Source organism: Antedon bifida, chromosome 8, assembly GCF_963402885.1.
Source record: "Antedon bifida chromosome 8, ecAntBifi1.1, whole genome shotgun sequence".
NCBI classification, from domain to species: domain Eukaryota; kingdom Metazoa; phylum Echinodermata; class Crinoidea; order Comatulida; family Antedonidae; genus Antedon; species Antedon bifida.
This window is the reverse complement of record NC_136233.1, coordinates 7,792,770-7,809,282: the sequence shown is the minus strand read 5'-3', so window position 1 is coordinate 7,809,282 and position 16,513 is coordinate 7,792,770. Positions and strand designations below refer to the sequence as shown.

Sequence of the window (16,513 nt, the reverse complement as noted above, 5' to 3'; positions counted from 1 at the left end):
ATTTAGGTTGTGAGTTCTTTTTTGACAACGCAGTGTCATCTATTGAGTTAGAAACTAATATAGGCCTACTACTAGGCCTAGGTAAGTTATTATTTGTGTCTTGGAATGATGAGTGATCTCTTTTTGTGTGACTTGAGTGAGTGAGATCATTAATTCAGCTGTTTCTGAGTGAGTGTTTCTGTCTAGCCTAGCTAGGCCGAGCCGAGGTGGTATACAGACGATCGGGGCCACGGACGATCGAGTCCATCATAGAGACGATCGGGCTCATTTTTTTATGGGCCCGATCGTCTTATATGTTGGCCCAATTGTCTTAGCCATTGGTCCCGATAGAAAAAGCTTCCGTTGTTATTACGTTTCCTACATATTTATACTTTTTTTTCCCTTCCCTGAATACATATAGCCCCCGCCTAAATCTGCGCCTGACATTGACTGCATCTCCATGCTACAGTATCAATACCTAAAAAAGAAGAAATACAATTTATAAGCAATACTCTTTACCGTAAACATAAACTCAATCTAGTTAGATGTGTAAAATAACATAGCTATAAATAACATTAATAATTAACAAGAATAACCTAGTTAGATGCATAAAATAAAATAGCTATAGTATCTATATATTAATGCTACTAAACCCTATCTCCTCCGAAACCGCTGAATGGTACACATCACATTACGTACGTTCTCAATTTTAAGGATAAACACTAAAAAAATGCAAAAAATGTTTCGCGAGTTGTTGCATCACATATCAACTACGCAACCTCCTCTAATGTGTACTGCCATGGCCGGATTCATACTATTGCACGCCATGTGACCCACAATCGTCCAATCAAATAACAGGAATTTATAGGTGTTATATACATACAAACTATGGTTGCAATAATTGCACACTGATTTTTTATTTGTTTCCAAAATGATGTAATAATGCATTCACATAATATGGTACAAAATCAACCAATCAAATTACTAAAATACACTTAGATTTGTTATAAACTTTACCAAGTAATACCATTGTTTAATTACAATACATTATTTGCATTTCATTTCCACAGGTACAGTAGTCAAAATGGCTCAAATTACAGCAGGTCGTCCGAGTGCAACAGAGATCAAATTTGCTGTGACAATGCCGAGTAAAGTCACTCAATTTCTCATTGTTACCCCGGTAAGATATTATAATTTTTTCTAATAATGTGCCACCACATCATTTAAAGTTATTTTTTCCCCCTGAAAAAAACTTTTTTTTGAACATGGAGCTGAAAACCCAGTAAGTTAAAGAAAAAAATAGTCAGAAAATAGTTTTTTTTTGTATTTTTATAAATGAATTTTATTCATTATTTTTGTTTCTTGTTATTTCTGCAGAAGTGATTAACTTTTTTCAAACTACAAGAAACTGTACTAGATCCTAATTTTGCTTTTATTATCCATCTTTAATTTTCATGTTTTGGGGACAATACATCTTTAATGTACCACATACAGTCAAAATCAATTGATCAAAATAAAAATAAATTGTTATTCCATAAAACCAAGCTTTTAAATGCAGTAATGTATTTAATTGGATGAATATGAAGGAATACTTTAAAATGTGTGCATGCATGCGTTCAGCTGGTTTTATCACTTTCACTCTTCCTTCTAAAAATCCAATTAAATTTTCCTTTTTTAGATAATGTCAATCGAAGAAACATTAATGAATTTATGCGAGTCATGGCAAATACAAGATGCATCGGCTTACGCATTGAGTGACATGGAAACATCATTCTATATAACAGAAACAAACCGTAGTAAACTGAGAAATGGAAGTGTTCTCACACTGTCTGAATCTCCTGTAAGTGTATTGGAAATGACGATGTATGACACAAGTTTTCAGTGTAGTACTTTATAGATACATTACAAACCAAAATAATCATAATAATATACATCGTTAATAAAGTATACATGGCAGATAGTCAAATATAGTTTATTTTTTTATCTCAGAAAAAAGCAGTTCAGAAGATGATCAATCGATTAAATGGGGATGATCAGGAGAGAAGAGAAGCTCTTCAACAGCTTGCATCAAAAGCTATGGATATCACATTTGTTGAACACTTTATAGAACAGAAAGGAGTTGAATTACTCTTAAAATTTCTAGAAAGTGGTAAAATGTAAGATAACAATGATGAAAAGGCAGTGGTGATGGTTATAGGCCTACTAAGAGGATTGATGAATTGAAATGATACAGATATTAAAGTAGGGGTGGTGGTGATGGATGGTGGTAAAGTATAAGGTGGTTTTATTTGTGTTGGCATGAATAGGGTGGGTAGAATGGTGATTATAAGGCAGATACAAATTGTGAGATTGGAATGACTCGCTGTGATGTTGGTAAGGTAAGGTCAGATTATTGATACTGTGGATTGTTGGCAAATTTCTTTTGAACTATTGTTTATTACTTTTCTTTAGGCAAGGAAATGTTTTGGCTTATTCTTTGACAGCGATTTTTGAAATAATGGAACATGGATTGGTACCTTGGAGTACACTATCTACAGGTTTTATAAGTCAGGTAAGTAGTCATCAAGCTTTATTAAAAGTGTTTTATGCTGTAGGTTGAAGGTCTAAAAGACCAGGTATTAATTATTTTGTATACTAGGTCTATTTGAAACATGGTTAAATGGCAATATAAAAAGTAATAATTAAAATAATGTTTAACTTGTTTTTACATTCTGGGTGATTTAATAATTTTAAAATATAATTATGGGATTAAATCACTCGATCCCTTCTAGATGACTGTCGACTTTAAGAAGCTTGATTTAATATATTACAGTAAATGGGAAACTTAACAACAACAAAAATATAAATTACGTGCTCAACCATTGATTTTATCGTATTATTATTATATTAACCGTTTTAACAAAAAATTGTTTTTACAAAAGGTTGATAATGTGTGTATGAACACAGTACAAATAACTGTTTACATTTGGTCTATGTGTGAAATGGGTATAGCTTAAAAGGGTATAATGTACTCTTATTAGTGTCGAAAGTAACTATATTTGTGGATTTGTAACAAAGTGAAGCTCTTGATTCATTTTATTTTTAGGTCACTGAACATGTTAAAAAGACAAAAGCTCCTCAAGATGCCACAGTAACACAGAAATCACTGTCATTGTTGGAACTTGCTGTTTTGAATAGGTAAAAATAAAGTATATTTTAATGGAAAAATTTACCAGTCATGCATAAAATAAAATATTGAGATTGGACATTGCCAGATGGGAATTGAATGAAGTCAAACATTATTACAGTAGTGAATGTGTATGGGTGGAATAAGAAGAATGTCTTTTATGACCTTTCATTGCATACAAGAATATACTTATTCAATGAATACAAAACATTTATTATTTGGTTTATTCTCCTATTAGTCAATTTTTGTGAATCAATCATTTTTTCGGTAATGGCCATCAACACAGGCCCGATATTCACAGACTATACATTTTTAAAGCTGCTGTTGAAGAACTATTGAAGATCACTTTTCCATTGAATAGAATTAATACCATTGTCATATCAACCAATCAACCAATTAAAGGATGTTACTGATTAGAATGTTGTAATGCTTTCTTTCAGCCAAACTTTATATACCATTGTTGCTAACAATATTCTTTTTGATGATCTTATTCCGCATTTGAGGTAAGCTTTATATTCTGATACTGCTGGATTGTCCGGCTAACTTTTATTTCCTTGCCCCCACGACAAATTTGAATTAGTTGAAAATCTAATCATAATTTGATTGTTCACGTGAATGTTAGCAATTGAGTATTTCCTTCAGCAGAATCAATTAAAAGTTTTTACATCGCCAGACATTTCAACATTTTTTTGCTTATTAGTTGACCCTTGACCTGAAGTATAGTTAATTTGATTTATATGTGATGACGAGTTATGGAAATATGATTGATAATGTGATTTTTTAAATTTTTTATATTTAATTACTTTATAAATTACATTCACAACATTATTATGATTACTAGCTCTGGAGCCCCTTGGTTTAGCCAGTTGTGCTCATAGACATTACGCCACTGAATTGGGTTCTTGTAGCCATCCACAGAGACCTATATTTGTATACACTCCAGATTTTCTGTATGTCAGAACATTTTTTCCTGGATATCAGACTGTTTTTTTATGTAGATTGTATTTCATATTCAGTCATTCCTATACAGTTTGTGTTTTATTTTTTCCAGTCGTGGTTCAGAGATACAACAATGTAGTATAGCCTTGATGAATGCTTTGTTTCTTGGAGCTCCACCAGAGAGAAAAAAGGTGTGAAATGTTTGAAGTTATGCCATATTTTAGTATTTTAGTGCAAGGCACATCAATGGGAATTATTATTCAGTGTTAGTTGATTGACTGTTGATACACATCCTCTGACCCTTTTACACATAAAGTTTGAATCAACAATTTAACTGTCAATGTTCATCAAAACTTGTGATTGAAGTTTCTATTTGCAAACTTGGCTACACGTAGGCTTCACAATTTGTCATCTCTGCTTGACCTTCACCTACAGCAGGCATTCACTCAGCCGATCTGATGATGTAAGAGACCAGTTATTAACAAAGAAATAATTTCCTTAGGGAATTAAAAATTTGTAATATTTCCTTGTTTGCTATAAAAAATCATTCCATTTCATCGTCCTATATATTTCCTTGTAAACTCAAAGCAAAAATATAATATTCAAAGTATAAATTGTTCGTAATATAACAAACGGTAATTCTACAAAAAGGGCCTTATAATCGACAATGATGTAGCCAGACTCGATGGTCAACGAATAATCAAAGGTTCGTGTTACGTTCCAGTAACCAAGACATATAGTATTATCCGGTTGAACGTTGAAAGAAAAGAAAGAAAACTTTTAATGATCCATCCAAAGGGATACTGACAGTACCTGGTTATTATATATTCCCACTAATGTCGATCTCTCATGTTTGGTCCAACTTTTTGATGTGTGCAGTCAGGATTAACTTGTATTTTAAGCTGGCTTAATTATTGTCATTTATAGGACCATTTTGTAGAATTTATAATTTTTTTAAATGCAATATCAATCTTAACAACTTTTTGCTTGAAGTTTGAAAATGTATACGACTACTGAAATGGCATTATAGCCATTTTTACACTAGTGTCCATTTCACAGTCAGTATGTAATCATGATCTTCTATATAAATTTGCCACAAAATCACAGTAGTTCACACAGATAAATAATTAAACTTCAAATATAGGCCTATGGGAACCTTGACCCCCATGGGGGATGTTGTTGTGTTGTCTTGTATTACATATGAAAATATATTCTTCTATATTATTTCTATATAAATTTATTAGCTGTACACTGAATAATATTAAATACATTTATTTTAGAGATTTGAAGATTCTCTTTCTTCGAAAGATGTAAGGATAGCTATCCTTGAGGTAAGATTTCATTCACTATTATTATTGACTTATGTAAAAAAGTGCATTATATCTTTAGAGTTCCTACCTACTATCAGAGAAATCAGTAAATTTGATCTTTGTTGCTCATAAGTAAATTAAAAAAAGTAGTTCTGTTCCAAACTATGAACCCCGAGTAGGATGTCTGCATATCCAGCAGAAGAGTCCAGAAAACCAGGTTATAGATGAAAAAGGCCAAAGATACAAATAAAGAATAGAAATCAATAATTAAAGACGTTAGTTATAATGAAAATTCAGAGGAGTACATTAAAAAGTATTCTTATTTGCAAAATAATAAACATTGTTTTCATTTAAATGCAATATCTTTTTTACATTTAGAAAGTTATTCGTTGTCAACCTAGTGGTGGTGAGATGCTTCACCAAATCTATGTCTTTCAGCAGTTGACCTTTAACCTTCTAGAAAAGAAGTTGAACACCCCAGTGGCTGCTAACACAGATGTAAGTCTTTTGTTTGTTATTAATTGGAATTTTTATTGGCGGTGTGATTCACTGTAGAACCTTTATTCGCTCTGTAGGAATTAGCACACAGCATTAGTCTGACTCTTTTAGGTATATCAATATGTATATAATGCCATGTTAATATTATTCACATTTTATGTAAAGTTTGGATATTATTATTATACACATATTATACACACGCAGTATGTATCTATGTACATATCTTTTGTTCATGTTAATATTCAGTTTATTATTATTACATTTAATTTGTCCGAGTGTATTTCCAAGATTTGACATAAGTGGCAACAATCCACACAAGATTATACATAAACAAATTTTGTAAGATAAAAATCTGGTATCAGACAACATTTTAACATAAGACACTGTAATTTGTAGGAAGAAAGGATTATACCAACCGATTTAGAACTTTACTTATGTTTTGTATTTCAATTTATACTTCTAGCAATTTGAGCAGCAACTAGATCATGTTGATGAGTTGATGAAGATTGCATTTGGGAATTCTACAGACTCAAAAAAGAGTAGCATGTCAGCTTCTAAAAAGCTTGGTTTCCAGGTACTCACAAACTACCTATCAAACAATTAATTGTTAAGTGCATGTATGATAAAATAGGCCTGCTAAAAGTATTTTAAATAAAAAGGATGATTCAAGTTCACAGACTTGCAGACTGTAAAATGGAATCATCTTGAAAGTACTGTATATAAAATGAAGCCTTAACATTCCTAATAACTTAACACCATTGTTAACATTTTTTCCTTAAAATCTGATTTTAAGGCAAAACACCACTAAACCAAAATTACTATGGGGGAATGTTGTGGAATACTCTGGATGATCAAATGTTTAAATGATTTTAATATAATTGTTTTTGCTGAATTTTCATATTTTAAAATTGTTTAATAATAACAATCTTCCACTTTTAATATCTCATTGATGAAAATGCAGTCCAGTCAGATGTTCAGTTCAAATCATATATATCATATTCATACTAACACAGATGCAATTGTAACTATAAGTATAATGGTTTTTTTTAGGATTGTGCAAACCCAATCAATGACTTCATGGTAGCTCCACCTGGTGTCTTGGCTCTCAACTGTATGTACTACTTTGCCACTATCCACACTGGAAACTACACAAGGGTAAGTCATCTATGTGCTCTCTTTTTGGTTAATTTTTAAGGTTGACTTTGTACCTTGCAGTTTTGGATATTTGTTTACAATTACAATAATTACGTATTGTAGCTAATTTTGCAAATAATCACCTCATTTGCAACCCTAGAGACCTTTAACAAACTAAAGTCTATTGTAAAGTCTGTTTATATTTCAGTAAAAAAAGTTTGTAATAAAAATATGATACAATAACTCTTCATTTTCGTATGCAATTTTGCAATAAAATAGGATTCTTTTTAGATTGTTCTTGAGAATTCTTGCCGAGGTGATGCCCATGAGTGTCCTTTTGGCAAAACTGGCATTGCTCTGACAAACCTCCTCTGTAGTATACTACATGTTGGAGAAATGCGTAAGTTTCAAGCTTAGTTTACACTATTTCCTAAATGTTTTAAATTACTGCAATTGGTTGTCTGTATTTTAAGCATACATCCTTAGAATGCAATCGGTTTAGTCTTCTCAAAGCTATTTGATGAATTTAGTGAGAAGTTGTAGCTTGGTGTTTTTGGTTACATACTTGCATTTCTGATTCTACCAAAAACCATGTATGTTTCCTATGATAGATACCACCTTTTTGGATTCACTATTGGCAATTCTTGGCAAGCGATTAATAATAAAACAATTAGTATAGATGAAGCTAAATGAAATTTTTCCAAAACAATTAGTGTTTAAGTTAAGTTATATCTCATAAAAGTATAATTTATTTTCTAGCTGATGATAGTTGCCATACTTATCATCCAATGTTCTTTGCTTGCGATAACGCCTTTGAAGAGTTCTTCTGTATTTGTATACAATTACTGAACAAAACATGGCGAGATATGCGTGCCACTGTTGATGATCTTGATAAGGTAATTTCTTCATTATTGAGGTATTTTATTTTTCCAAATTTTAGAAGGCAGACAAAGGCTTAACAATTCTGATAACAATGTAACAGTAACCTATTAAAATGCTAAAAATATTTTTTTAAATGTTAAAACATGATAAAAGTTGATTTAAATGTGGTCTATCATATTTAAAGGGAATGTTCACTCTATTGCTAAAACATTTTTTAATAATAACAATATAATAATAACTTTGACACCAAAGACAAAGCAAATATTGATTGGTTGTGAAATAAATGTTGTTTTCTTTAAACTTTTACCTAGTGTAATTTGTAATTTATTATTTTGAAAATTATTAAAATTACTCAATTTAAAGGCCTGTGTAAAATTCTATTCCTATTTAGATTATACTCAAAATAAAAGACTTTTTTTTAATTACAGTTTTTTTAGGTAAATATTTTTGTTTCAATCAAATATTTGGTCAAAGTGCTATGTGACTTTGAAATGGCATATTCAACAAAAACATTTTTAAAAATGATTTGTTTCAGGGAGATAATATATTTTTAATTGTATATCACATTGTTAATTGCACAGTGTGAAAAGCTTATTGAATCAAGCTAAATGAAATGGACTGCAAGGTAATTGAAAATAATGCTAAGGAAAGAATAAATAAAGAAATAATTAGTGAATTCAAATCTAACTATTATTAAAAATTATAGAATTAATTATGTTAAGTTATTAAGAGTAATGTATAGGTTGAATATTTAGAATTAATTTGCAATGAAAATTATGTTAAGTTAAATATTTTAAATAGGGTAAAATATTGACAAACAAAAAAAATATTTTTATCTTGTGTAGGTTTTAAGTGTGGTCAAAGAACAAATTGAATATGCTCTTAAAGAAAAACCTTCCGCTATAGAAAACTTCAAAACTAAGTTGACTGCCCTTAACTACAATGAAATTCAGAAACGGCGACAACAAGAGCGATCAATTAAAGAAGAAATGGACTCTCAAGCAGCACCTGTTGTGTAAGAAAAACATACAGTTTTAATCTTTATTCAGTCTGACAAATGTAGGATAAATAATATAAGATATGATATAGCAGCATATAAAATGATCGAAGTTTTCAGTGCTTCACTCCACTACACTCCTAATCCACAAAACATTGACATTTCTGGTAATATTTCATTCTTAAATTAAAATTATTTTTTATAACACACTGTATTCTTGCAATTGTATTGGTTAATTATGCATCATGTGTCATTTGAAATTAGCCCTACCTAATGGAAAAGTGATATCTAATGGTGATAATTAACTTTTTTTAAAGTTTGAGAATTGTTGCCACGCAACGTTGTTGATTGATCGCATTTAAAAATCAACTTGTTGTGCACGCTGTCTATGTAGCTGTTCTACTCTGCATTGGAGCACTGCCATTTTAAAATGGCCAAGCTTCCTGGCCTAGTATCGTCAATGATTTATGGTAGATAAATTGAATAAAATTAGGTGATTTATTCAATTATAAGACAAATAATGAATGTTTTGTATTCATTGAATGGATATGAAAAATCGACTGCTCTATTTTCAGCTCAGCCTCATTAAAAATTGAGCAGTCAATTTTCAACTTGTGAAATATTCTCACCATCCAACTCATAAACATTCATTATTTGTATAATATTTGAGTGGGGTTTTTTTTTTGCAGTGAACTTCGGAACAAAATTCGTCCAGAAATTATTGATCTTATCAAACAGCAACGTTTCAAATACTTAATGCAAGGGACTAAAGTACCAGGAATCAAGGCTAATAGTAAGATGATGTCATAATTGTTATTTCAATGAAATTGTTGATAAGTTTATATAATAATAGCTTAGAAGCTGGCACGATTCGGCCCTGAGACGATTTGACGAAATGTCTCACTATAATCCAAACCAATGATTGTACAAGAGTATACATTTTTTGGGTATTTATCAAGTTTTTAAAGGTGTTTGAACTACCATTTAAAAAAAATATTTTATTGATATTGCCAATGTTGATATAATGTATAAAATAAATTACTAAAAAACAATTATTTTTTCGTGCATTCTCCAAACGGCCAACAGAGGGTGTAGCTTGTGTACATCGTTCGGCCCGCTACCATTGGTGACTAATGTAGTCATCTCAGCAGAACATGTATTTGACTGTTTATATATAAAATTAGTAGTTTATTATTTATAATCCAAAAACACCAGTATCACAAATACTTTCTCTAATATAAACTACAGCTAAGGTTGGACATTTAAGTGTCATTTTTGTACATGTTTAAATTTATCATTTTAATTTGTACTGTTATTTTCAGCCCAGTTTTTCTGTCGTCTCTCACCAAACCAAAAATGTGTGCAATATGCAACTGTAGCAGATGACAAGAACATCAATGACTATGAGGATTGGCAATCTAGTAAGCTATCTGTCAATTTCTCACTTCAATCCCCATATTTTGGCAGAATCAAATCCTTTTTGTGGCTCATAATCAATAGAGAACAACATAAGTTTTGTTTGTTTTCTTGTATCAATTCTGTCATATGCGACTTTGGTCGCTGTTGGATGATGTAAAATAAAATGAAAACATAAAAGGAATGGTCGATAATAATAATGTATATCTTCTTTAGTTGAAATCCGAGAAATATCAACATTGGTTGCTGGAGCTGATATGAAGATTAAAAAAGGAAAACTTGGTTTTGGTATCCAGTGCAATGAAAGAACAGCTGCTATTGAAATATATGTACCACACATACATGCTGTAAGTATCTATATATTAATGCTACTAAATATATGTACCACACATACATGCTGTAAGTATCGATATATTAATGCTACTAAATATATGTACCACACATACATTTTATTTATTTATTTATTTAATCGGTATATAAAAATATATTACAAAACGACAGTCAAAGACTGAAATGAATTGTATTACAACATGCTGTAAGTATCTATATATTAATGCTACTAAATATATGTACCACACATACATGCTGTAAGTATCGATATATTAATGCTACTAAATATATGTACCACACATACATGCTGTAAGTATCTATATATTAATGCTACTAAATATATGTACCACACATACATGCTGTAAGTATCTATATATTAATGCTACTAAATATATGTACCACACATACATGCTGTAAGTATCGATATATTAATGCTACTAAATATATGTACCACACATACATGCTGTAAGTATCTATATATTAATGCTACTAAATGTTTCGCGTAATTTTACGTATCTCCTCCAAAACCACTAAACAATATGTGCTCTCATTTGGCACTCTGATGTTTATTGAGGGGCCGCACACGGTAATGGTTCGTGAGTTTTTACGTCATGTATCAACTACACAACCTCCTCTGTTATGTACCGCCATGGCCGTAACTACAAATACCATGCCAGGCTGCTACAAATTAAAACAGTGTTTAGTCTCGGAAGCCAGTCAACCGTATCGAATGATCGAGTCATAAAGGAATACTTTGTGTATATAACAAAATCAATGGCTGTAAATAGTCCTGAATTTTATTCTAGCCAATTTGGTTTTTTTTTTAAATAATAATTTGTCAAGGGCCGGGAAGAGTGTGCTTTTATTATACTTAGTTATCCCCTGTGAATTAAATTATTAAGGCAGATAAGACCGTGTGGGTTACTGCTAAACCACAATTTAATTACAAAAGTAGCAAATAGGTATCAAATATCCCACACAAAAAAAATTAAATGAATAAAAATGAACACACACAAACAAAACGATTCCAAATGGTTTGATGTATTGTTGAACATGAAAACAACTTAACAATTCGTGTGTTTCCGCAGGAATGTGTTTTTCATTCGATTTATTTTTATTTTATCTATATATAAAGTTCCATATCCAGTATTGCTTTTATTTTTTAGCTTACAGATATTTCTTAGTGTAACAAAATCAATAGCTGTATTAAAATAGTTACAAATTTTATTCTTGATACAATTTGTTTTTATTTTAATAATTTTCCAAAGTACTTTTATCAGAGTGCGCTTTTATTATACTTGCCATGCAAAGTATATAACCACATATTAATGTAAAGATGTATTGTCCCTTTGACTAATTCCAAAAAAATATAAAAAAAAAGATTTCGAAAAAAGGTGTGTCATTTTGAAGTATCATTTGTTTGTTTGTTTATTTTTATACTGGGCGACCTCTTCAGTCAAATTGGTCTCCCAGAGGGCCCAGTTGGTGATCAGTGGCTGTGATGTACTAATACACCGGGGTAACCCCTACTAGGTTCTTTAAAGTGCACACGAGCTAGATGTGTACACTGGACCTACGGTTTATAGTCCTTATCCGAGAAGACTCGTTCTACCACCAGAACCATGGAGTGAGTGAGCCTCGAACCCCTGCCGATGTTATGGCTATGTAATTACGGTTCCACTGTTTTAACCGCTCGGCCACTCACTCACTAATCATTAAATAGTTATTAACTTTCACCAAAAACATTTTTTTTTTTGGAAAAAAAATCATTTAACTGAAATATAGACGTTTTTTTGTTCCAAAAATAACTTTGACTTCCAGTCAAAATTTTTGATAAAAACATATCTCATATTGCAACACGCTTGTTTGGCTGCTCTGTGTGCATAATCATAAAACTTCCTCGCGATCTGTGTGAAAACACCTTCTCAACCGTGACGAGTTGTAAACAATCCTAATTAGCATCATGCATAATGCATACTCATGGTTTGAAATCTTTGTTTACTTTCGCTCCCGACGATTTTTCAGACGATGTAATCAAATTAATTTACCTGTTAATTACGTAAACTTGTTGTTTTTGGCTCGAATTTTCGACTTGAAGTGAATAACTTTAATATTACTTTGATATGGCCTATTTAAATTTAGAATATTTTGACTTTCATTTTTGTGTTTCAAGGGACAATACATCTTTAAGGCAGAAAAAAACCGTGCTGAGCACAGATTACTGCTAGTATAGAGTATTTCTCTTGTCTATATAAATGTATGTACAGGCAAATTTTAGTAAATCAGGCATAAATCCTTACTCAATAGAATAGACATTTGGTACATACTCTTGGTACTGATTTTTACCACCTAATGGCATTCATTATGCTAATTAAGCAGTTTAGTTGATTTGTTATTGAAGATTAAACCATTTGCCCTGAATAGTGTTTATTGTGTCAAAGATGTTTCCTATCTCTCTTGTTTTTAATTACTGAAATCTGGTTACACAGCTTGGGTAAATGTATCGTAATGTTGACCAGGCAAACAAAAGTTATACAAACATATTTTCCATTTTGTGATACACCTGCTAAATAAAATAGGCAATGTTGGCCTTTTGGTGGCGACATTCGATTTGAGAAAAAAACTTTTTAATTAGTTCATTGCAAAATTACCAATATACTATATAATTGCAAAATAATAAAGATCAAATTGCAGGAACTCACTTTCTTTTTCTTGTGGGAAAATTGTAAAATCAGTAATATCAGATAAAGTCGAACTGGAGATTGGTTAGAGTGACACCCAACAGAATTGGGTGAGCTAGCAAGTCTATAATGGTGCTATCATTAGTACGTTGATTGAACAAGTTAAAACATGTCCAACACACAGTTTTTTATATTGTACATTTTTATTATGTATAGTTTACAAGCTTTCTAGTATAGGGTTTTTTGGAATACCTTTCATCCTTAATCATAATTAATATAAGTATCTCATGTTATTCTAACATTTTCACTCTAATTTGTAGCTTGACATGTGGTGGGATGGAATCAATGCATTACGTGGTCAAGAGATGACTAGTGAGCAGACAAAATCAGACCTTAAAACACTTCTGGGAATGGAAATGAAATTAAGGTTATTAGATACTGCCAACATCAAGATACCAGCTGAGAGCCCGCCCATTCCACCACCACCATCTAATTATGATTTTTACTATGTCTAAGATCATACTTTTGCAGAGTATGCTTGCAAGACCAAATTTTTAATTATGTTATTATTCTGTGCAAAAAGCTAGCTTTAGCAGTTGGGTTGCTGTATATAGTATACTATTTTTTGTTTATATTTGAAAAATATAAGAACTTCAAGAATTTGTTATTTCTAACCAGTGGTGTAACGCAGGGGGAAAAGGCCCCTGGGTTTCGCCAGTGTGCACTCAAAGCCGTTATACATAGTGGACATTGAAAACAAGGTTCAATTCCAGAGGACCACAGAACAGTTAGTTTCTTTATATTGGACAAAACAGATATTATCTTTATGGACAATTTTCTCAAAGTTGTGTTCTTTTTAAAATATTTTCTTTATAAAATGTTTTGTCTAAGATTCTGTTGCTTAAGATTGCCATTTTATGTTTAATTATGTGCAATTTGTTTTTCGTACTTAAATGACAATTTTAATACACAGTGTGAAAATATTTTTTCATTAATTTTGATACCAAATTAAAATTGTCCTAAATTGTTATACAGAATTTCAAATACATTTTGTAGCCTTTAAATTTTGTAAATCAATGCTTATTTAAATTTTAATATTTTAGAAATTAGTTGAAATATTGAATGTTCTGAATGTTTTTTTAGGTATAGTGTGTGACTTAATAATAAAATGTATGCAAACTAATGTGTTTGTTACTGTATTGAATAAAACATAGTTTCATGGACTACCCTAAATTTAGCAATATAAGATAATTATGGTAGTAGCAAATCTACCACGCCTATAAAATCCAACTGTCCAGGCTTCAGTAGCTACAGTTATTGTAACTACAATACAATGCAGTAAAATAAGATAGTCTAGTGGTTTGTTTTTAATGACGAGAAATAATCTATTTAAAAGGTCAATAAAACTCAATGGATTGCCATTTGAACAAGAAAATCACCAATTATTGCTGTACACTTTTTAGTTACCACAAATACATGACTGTAGGCTAGTTTGGGCATGGGGATGCCTAAAGTTGAAGAAATTGTAGGGGCTAGTTACACAAATACATGACTGTAGGCTAGTTTGGGCATGGGGATGCCTAAAGTTGGAGAAATTGTAGGGGCTAGTTACACAAATACATGACTGTAGGCTAGTTTGGGCATGGGGATGCTGTCACACAGCCGCAATTACGGCTCTTTCGGACATGTAATTGCTGGTAACCAACGATGAACAACGGTAAATAGCCACGACTGTACACATATAAATGTAAAAAGTAAAATTTAATAATAATCTTTGACAACCAATTCTTTCTTTTATAATTCAAACCCCCAAAAAAAAACCCACAAAAAAAACCCAACCAATTCTCAAACAATGATACCGTATTCCTATTCCCCACAAACTTTATGCAATTCCCCAAATTTCCCAATCCTTCCAAACAAAATATCAACAATCTTCTTATTTTTAAATAAATCCCCGAAACCCCCCTTTCAAATACAATAATATCACAAGATGAATAATTAAACAATAATAAATGTCCACAATATCGTTCCTTCTTGCCTTCTCTCCTACGCTGACACAAAACCAAATTAGAAAGATAAAAGTTAAAACGATTCTGCAACTAAACAACTCCCACGCCTCTGCTCCCGTTCTGCTTGTATTATCAATTATAATTCTTCCTATTTTCTGACATATAAATAAATCAAATATAAAGTTAAAATGTTTCTTGATGTCGTTCTGCACTGCAATCCGCTCCCCGACCAATTATTTCTTTCTCCTTTTCCACGTAAAATAATATCAGTATCAATCCAGTTACTCTTCAATATTTCCAAACAATTCTTTACATGCAACAACTTCTGCTGTTTCCAACAGTTATTTCTTCCGTCAATTTACATTCACAATTTCAATTAATCCTCAGTAATCTCAACAATTAACAGTTCTACATTTAAGTACAGCCTTATAGTATTACTTCCAACTCACAATTTATTAACTTCATGTATATCACTTTATTTCCTTTCTGCTTCCGCTCTATATCACCATAATTATCTCCAACTCACAATTTATTAACTTCATGTATATCTCTTTATTTCCTTTCTGCTTCAGCTCTATTTCACCATAATTCAATTACTTCTTCTCCTGTACTTCTTAGTTTCTCATATCAATATTCACCTATCCCTTTCTGGCTTAACATAACATAGCCCTCCTTCTCTGTCTCCTCTCAATTTCCATCTACCTCAAAATTCCCTCAATTATCCACATATCACCACCTTATCCTTCTCCACCAATCAGCAACTCACACACTAACTTAACTCTTATACCTCTCCTCCAATCAGCAAACACCACACAATCCTTCTCTGCAAAACAAAAACTCTGCTCCACTGGCTTCACACAATAGCTTCCTAAAACAAAAGAAAGGTTCAAATAGTGAAAACAAAAGGAAAAGTAAGAATGACTTGCAAAATATATACACAACTTTATGTCACTTGTGACAGATGCCTAAAGTTGAAGAAATTGTAGGGGCTAGTTACACAAATACATGACTGTAGGCTAGTTTGGGCATGGGGATGCCTAAAGTTGGAGAAATTGTAGGGGCTAGTTACACAAATACATGACTGTAGGCTAGTTTGGGCATGGGGATGCCTAAAGTTGAAGAAATTGTAGGGGCTAGTTACACAAATACATGACTGTAGGCTAGTTTGGGCA

General features: G+C 31.6%; 1 protein-coding gene across 1 annotated transcript; it reads left to right on the top strand.

Moving 5' to 3' along the window:
• The first annotated feature begins 1 nt into the window (after nucleotide 1).
• On the top strand, nucleotides 2-14,515 carry LOC144849529 (engulfment and cell motility protein 1-like). The gene is made up of 19 exons (XM_078706464.1): nucleotides 2-81; nucleotides 1,050-1,159; nucleotides 1,658-1,819; nucleotides 1,969-2,135; nucleotides 2,431-2,530; nucleotides 3,065-3,156; nucleotides 3,586-3,648; nucleotides 4,197-4,275; nucleotides 5,365-5,415; nucleotides 5,773-5,892; nucleotides 6,356-6,466; nucleotides 6,943-7,047; nucleotides 7,318-7,426; nucleotides 7,786-7,922; nucleotides 8,754-8,923; nucleotides 9,595-9,698; nucleotides 10,228-10,326; nucleotides 10,538-10,668; nucleotides 13,653-14,515. The coding sequence occupies exons 2-19, from the start codon at nucleotides 1,064-1,066 to the stop codon at nucleotides 13,845-13,847; spliced, it is 2,091 nt and encodes a 696-aa protein (XP_078562590.1). The 5' UTR covers nucleotides 2-81; nucleotides 1,050-1,063; the 3' UTR covers nucleotides 13,848-14,515.
• Nucleotides 14,516-16,513: the final 1,998 nt, after the last annotated feature.

Excerpts from the sequence above, each read along its gene's own strand:
- LOC144849529 (XM_078706464.1), top strand. The coding sequence starts at position 1,064 with ATGGCTCAAATTACAGCAGGTCGTCCGAGTGCAACAGAGATCAAATTT. Across the intron at positions 3,649-4,196 it reads GATCTTATTCCGCATTTGAG|TCGTGGTTCAGAGATACAAC; the intron begins GTAAGCTTTATA and ends TATTTTTTCCAG. Across the intron at positions 5,416-5,772 it reads TAAGGATAGCTATCCTTGAG|AAAGTTATTCGTTGTCAACC; the intron begins GTAAGATTTCAT and ends TTTTACATTTAG.